We start from the raw sequence: 6,184 nt of genomic DNA, 5'->3' as shown, positions 1-6,184 counted from the left end.
TAATCTAAAACAATATATATGGTTACACTGGTTCTACCAGAAAGTATTTCCTCTTCCTTTGTCTTCTTTAATAAAAAGTATTTAATTAAATGTACATTATACTGGCTAAGTATAAAAATTGATGGTATGTCTGTTTCCCAGAAGTGATGCTGGAATTTCCACTTGTAAGTGGTTGCATAGTAGATTATAACGCCCACTCCAAACACAAATATGCAGATTAAACTACAATTAAACTGTGTGATGTTTATGCTAATAGCTAGCAAGCTAAGAGTGCAACAAATCTATGTCACGTTGTTTGCAGGTATGTGTGCGCAAAACCTCAGTATAAGGGAAAGGCCTTGCTGATGGATTTATGGGTTCACTGCAGTTTTGATTCATACTGAATAAAACATCTTCAACTAATAAAGATGGCGCCTGTTAAGACTGCAGACAGGAGGAAAAACCAGGCTAACAGTTTAACAATGACATGTCATTAGTCGGTTTGTTAGCCAAATGTTAGCTTTTCTTGAAACAAAATGACATTTGCGTTAACTTTTCTTACAGGCAACACAATTTGGCCATTTAAAGCTAGCATTCTGCTTGAGAAGGCTGATGGCTGATTGACTTAAAAATATGACGTAGCACTCATTTCAACACGATAAGTCAATGTATTCTTTTTTGTCCAGTCTTAGGCTTCAGCAGCCCCATTCATTATGGGTTGTCTTGCAGGTCCCTCCTGAAAGCTGATGTCTAAAGTGTGACAGTTCTTAAGCATTTAGAAGTTCTTTGACTCTACAGTCACATAAGGGGAAACTGGTTAGAGACCACAGCACAACCAGAATTTTTTTTAGCAAACATGTGCAATGGGCGATGAACTACACAGACTGAGTCAGACTCAACGTGAGACCATGACTGTTTGCAGACAGGTTGCCTCTCGCCAGCGACCCGTGCCGTCGTCTTGTGATTGCGTTGAGAATTCAATCCAGTCATTGGGAATCTTCCTCCTACTCACAATTGACGGATTTAAACATTAAATACATTTAAACTAAATATTTTAAGAAGAAGACGCTACAGACAGCAACACTGAGGGTTTACATGATTTTATTTACACTTAAACAGTCCTGTAGATCTGGTCGCTGTACAGAACGTCAGAACTTCACCACTTCTAAAAGGACCTTTGCACATGTGTGAATACACGGTTATAAAATGTGATTTATACAAAGGGCAATTCAAATGTACATGGCCCAGAATCTGCAAAATCATTTATTTTTACAGTACTATTGTTTTTTAAACACAACAGAAATCCACAAATGAATCACAGCCTTTCTAAGCTGATGTGTCATCTCCCAAATCAAAATTCACCAGTTAAAGAGATTTCCACACCTAAAGGTTTGGGTTTTTTTTCAGGGACAAAGACGTGCAACTTGTTAAAATTTTCCAGTTTTGCTTAGCCATGCCACAAATCAAAGACTTGGCTGATATTCATAGGACCTTGGTGATTTCAGAGTCAGGGGTCCTCCTTCAACCACTCTGCCTTTCAAAGCTGGATTAATATCCTCACTAAGGCAGTAACAAATATAAGCGACAGAGGCAATGCACTCCAGGGTCCGTTTGATTTTCTCCAACATAACATCATACGGTCTCTAGAACTTAAATAACCCCATAAGGGTTTTAAAAAATTAAAATATGAACTTTATATTCAAATTTAAAGTGAAGTAGGCTCTTTGCAAAGTTGAACTCTGTTATCTTTACACCTGTCCAAAAGTTAAATCTTTAGTAAATTCAATGGTGGATACAGACCTCAGGGTGTAAACATCTCCAGGTATCAAGCTTTTCATAAATCCCACTTTTTATAATAAAGTCCTCTTTTACTGTTTGTTTATGCTAGCTGAAATAAGAATTCTTAATTTAGCTTTAGTCTGATACAACACTAATAAAACTGGCTGGATGTTGCCAGAGTGAAAAATTTAAACCTTTTCTCCACATATGTTCCCAAAAGATTCTGGCATCCTGGCTGCTCGGTGGCAGGTGACAACCTGCATCCATAGACAAGCAAAGAAGAGACAACACAAAACACAGGAGCCACCTTGAGGTCCAAGACATTAAAATGATTTGGATTATTGTATTAAACCGATATGGAAGCAGAAGGCAATGAGATTAAAGTCATTTGATTCAGCCACAGGCTTAACTGGCTGCATGTGCAATAAACACTAAGATATGCTGTTATTAAATGACAGGTGGGACTTTACAGTTTGTACCATAAACACAAAGCTCTTTTATTAACCTCCGCTAAGACTCATTGATATCTTTATAGTTGGATAATTGTTACCAACAAATCAAAACTTCACTTTGGTTTTCCCTCCAGATAAAGTGATTTAGGTCACATAGATCAATTGATATTGTATGTTGTAAGGGTGATTGTTCACGCTATTTATCCCACACTCCACCCACAATCCTTGACAGCACCGCACTGCTAGTTAACAGCACCGGGTTCCTGGGCTTACAGATACCACCTTCCTCATCAAAAGGTAGACAGCAGCGCTTGCGCTTCCTGAAGCGGTCAAGAAGAGCAATCAGACTCCCTTCTGCCCTCAACACTTCCCACAGAAGCACTACAGAGAGCAACATCTCAGAGCAAACTTCAGAGAATGGTGAAGACACCAGGTCAGGTCGCCAGGTCTCCTCTCTCACCCCCACAGGACCACACACCAAATCCTGCCTGCACAGAGCTGCCGACACGCAAACCGTTTACCATCCTGCCCTCTAAAAAACGCTATCGCAGCATTAGAGTCCTGAACTCTCTTTAAATACACACTATCACACACCAATCCAAGAACTGTTGTATATGCAAACTCTCACACAAAATGTCTCTGTAACTGCTGCTAATTTGTGCAATATTTTCAGTGTCTGCATAACATGAGCACCTATGTTTTTAATATTCATCAGTACAAAGATTCACATATAGTGCCTAAGTTTCTGCTGTGCAATATTTGTAGATTTTGATCTTAGCTGGGTATTCATGTATAATTACTATGACTATAGTGCATGGTGTTCTAGGAGAAACACAGTTTTGTCCCACTATGCAGTCCTTGTGTGGCCAGCATGACAAATAAAGTTTACTTTGACTTTAAATTTCAGTCTGCTGTTATCATCACGAATTAAAGAAATAACTGTGAATAACAAAAAAACTGCATAAAAGGTTCAGTATTATTATTGTTGTTATTATTATTGTTATTATGGCTGACTGTGTATATGTTTGCCATTTAAAATATTTAATTTGAACTAATTCATGCTGTGAACTCTTACAACCCCAAATTCATCTCTCGATTCGGGTTAGACCACGAAAATGAATGTAAACAAATGCGACGCACTCATGTGTAACTCATACCAGTGGCGGATGTGTTGGCTATTATTTTTACAGCCTTTGAACATCAAGTCAAGTTTCAAAGTAAAAAAACAATGGTTTGGTGACATGTTATCTTTTTTTGTGGTTGAGGTGAAGGTGGAGGTGTTACACATGCCTCACTGCTCCATCTATCATAGATTGTCTGCCATCCCTGTTAACCGCTCTGATTGAGCTTTAATGCTGATTGGCTGCAGAAGACTCACCTGTCCGCAATCTGCCCTCTTCCTCACCGCTATGTGGCTTCCTATAGGGCCGGTAACACCTCTGTAACACTGATATGTACTCTGACAACAAACACCCCGCTGAAGAAGACTAAAAGTGGTACTTTTCATGGGGATGAATAGCTTAAAGCTCAGAAATCGTTTTTTGTAAACAAACCCCAAACATACCATTTTCTCTGACAAGTGAAAAAAAATACACTTGATCTGGTAATAAGGACATATGCTCTTCAGTACAAGAAAAGATTAACGTGATCAGCATTCATCGCTCCCTGAGAGGATCAGGGTCATAACATTCACTGATTTAAAGTAATGAACATGATTGTTTTTTTACAATGAAATGTGCTGTTTAATCTGAACTGATTTATGATAGGGTCTTTTACTCTGTCACTGTGACGTGTTTCTGCTGTTTATTTTTATGAAAAAACTATTTTGTAACTCTGATGTTTATGGCTTAAACAGTGAAAAACAAATGCTTTGTAAATGCAGGATCATGCTTTTCCCCTGTGTTTCAGAGAAGGGAAGGTAGACCATTTTTCCCAGCTTGGTCTTTAGTCATAAATACAGGACACTTTATATCAGATTCATTTGATTTTGTTTGCCTCACTCGCCTCTCAGGGCTTCTGTAAACCACCGTGTTGGCTTTACGTTCCTTCACTTTTCGCTGACAACTAGAAAGCCTGTAGATATATGCAATCTGTCTTCAAAATTGATGCAGATCTAATTAAAAAAGTTCCATCTCATAAAGCATAGAAAGCTCACTGAAAACACACACCAAACATGTACTGCATCTTTTCCACACTGAGCGAAAACATTTTTCCTGGTTTAAAACTGCAAGACGAGAAGACGGCCAGTGACCACAGGTCAAAGTCAAACACTGCACATAACAAAAGGACGGTACAATACATAAGCTGACTTTGTATAAATAAAGTTCCAGTTAAAATATTGCTAATATTAGTCTTCATATGATGAAATGATATACAATAAGAATGGTACATTAAAAAAATCCTTTCCTGTTTTGTATTTACAGGATATCTGCATCACTGTCACTCATTCCCAATGTAAGCTGTTGCGGCTCACTCGACACTGCATGGAGAGGAGTTTATGAACGCTGCGTGTAGTGTTTCTGTCCTCATAGATAGAAGTCTCTAAAACTTCAGGCTACATAATGCTGTCCACAGTCACCTGTACCCCTATGAGCGCTTACAGAGTTCCCCCAAACATTCCCGTAGTGCACATTCGTGGTCTTCCAACTGGTTTCCTGAGCTAGTCTTAAAGCAACAATGAGGATAATGAGAGTTAATCATGGTGTGTTTAGGTGACTCTTTACAAGTAAGGCTCTCCAAAAGTCCTGCGACACTCCATGACACCTGTGCTCGGAGGACGGTCACAGTTGTGGGTCAGCTTCACCAGGTTGGGTGTAAGGCGATCGTACGCCAACTTGTACTCACGGTCGAAGGCGTCTGTGGGAAGAGGAGAGATCGGCAGCCAAATAACATGTGGGTGGAGATTTTTTCTTAAAACATTTAAACATGTCAATCAGTTCATTAAGGCTACATGTAACTGCACTCATTTACACTTTTATCTCTTTGAGGACACAATGAGGACTGGCTGAGCAAAACGGAGCCGATATTGGACTTGGAAACAAAACTCAAAAAAATCTTTAAAGTTCTAAAAATCTAATAAATAGCTCGCTAATACAATTGCTGTGAAGAGCAGTGATGCTGCATATACAGTTAGGTTCATTTATAGCTTATTAATACTTCCCCCAAAGTTCAGGTTTAAATGAATTCATGCTGTTTTATGAATTTTACAATAGAGTTAATCAAATGAATTATTGACACACACACATATATACGTATGTTATGTAAGAAACACTCTTTTAAAACATACACATCCAAGACATAAACTTAATACTCACCAATATCAATGTTATCTTTTCCCAGAGCCACCAAGGACAGGAAGAGGATGTCCCTGTACAAACTCCTGAGGAAGAAAGGCGAGGTCACATGCGATCAGTATAAATGGCAGATGAGTGAGTGCTTTAAACGTGTATATTTGAATCACTTTTTCCTAAACCCAAACTGGTAGGTCTTTCTTCCATAAACACAATAATTAGATGAACAGACACGCCGATCATAATGAGCAGAAGCACAAGGCAAACTTTGCTGCCTTCATGCAAACATTCAAGCAGGTATTAAACAGTCATGCTGTCTCCCTTTTCCCTCTCAGGTCCTGTTACTGCAAGTACAATAATTGGAAACTGTGTAAATTGACTGCTCGTTTGTGGTTGTCGGGGTTAAGTGAATGAAAATAAGAACAATAATCAAATCAACTCTCCAAATAACACTCCCTGATGAGCACAGTGCATCTCTCTGCGAGCATGTTTCAGTGTGTCACATTTCCGGACTCTGTGACATACACTTCCCACTAACCCAACGGCACTGACTAGAGGACTGAATTTATATCAATCCACAGCTGAAAATATTACCAAACAAAACTGCACGGCCTGTGTATTTTACACATAATAAATGCCTTATTACTGCATTTGTGGCCAATTTATATTACAATATAACTGGAA

General features: G+C 38.8%; 1 protein-coding gene across 4 annotated transcripts in view; it reads right to left on the bottom strand.

Moving 5' to 3' along the window:
* Window positions 1-1,063: 1,063 nt before the first annotated feature.
* LOC309693536 (C-myc promoter-binding protein-like) overlaps window positions 1,064-6,184 on the bottom strand; it is an 89,199-nt gene continuing 84,078 nt past the window's right edge. For all 4 annotated transcript variants that reach the window (XM_082512854.1, XM_082512856.1, XM_082512855.1 and 1 more), the window contains 2 exons: window positions 5,525-5,589; window positions 1,064-5,066 (listed from right to left, as the gene is read on the bottom strand). In XM_082512854.1, the coding sequence (XP_082368980.1) occupies window positions 4,930-5,066; window positions 5,525-5,589 (202 nt within the window). In that variant the 3' untranslated portion in view covers window positions 1,064-4,929. The remainder of the gene's footprint in view (window positions 5,067-5,524; window positions 5,590-6,184) is intronic.

The sequence above is a fragment of the Aulonocara stuartgranti genome, assembly GCF_965226115.1.
Source record: "Aulonocara stuartgranti genome assembly, chromosome: 1".
Lineage (NCBI taxonomy): Eukaryota > Metazoa > Chordata > Actinopteri > Cichliformes > Cichlidae > Aulonocara > Aulonocara stuartgranti.
Note: the sequence above shows the minus strand (reverse complement) of the source record. Positions and strands in the feature narration are given on the sequence as shown.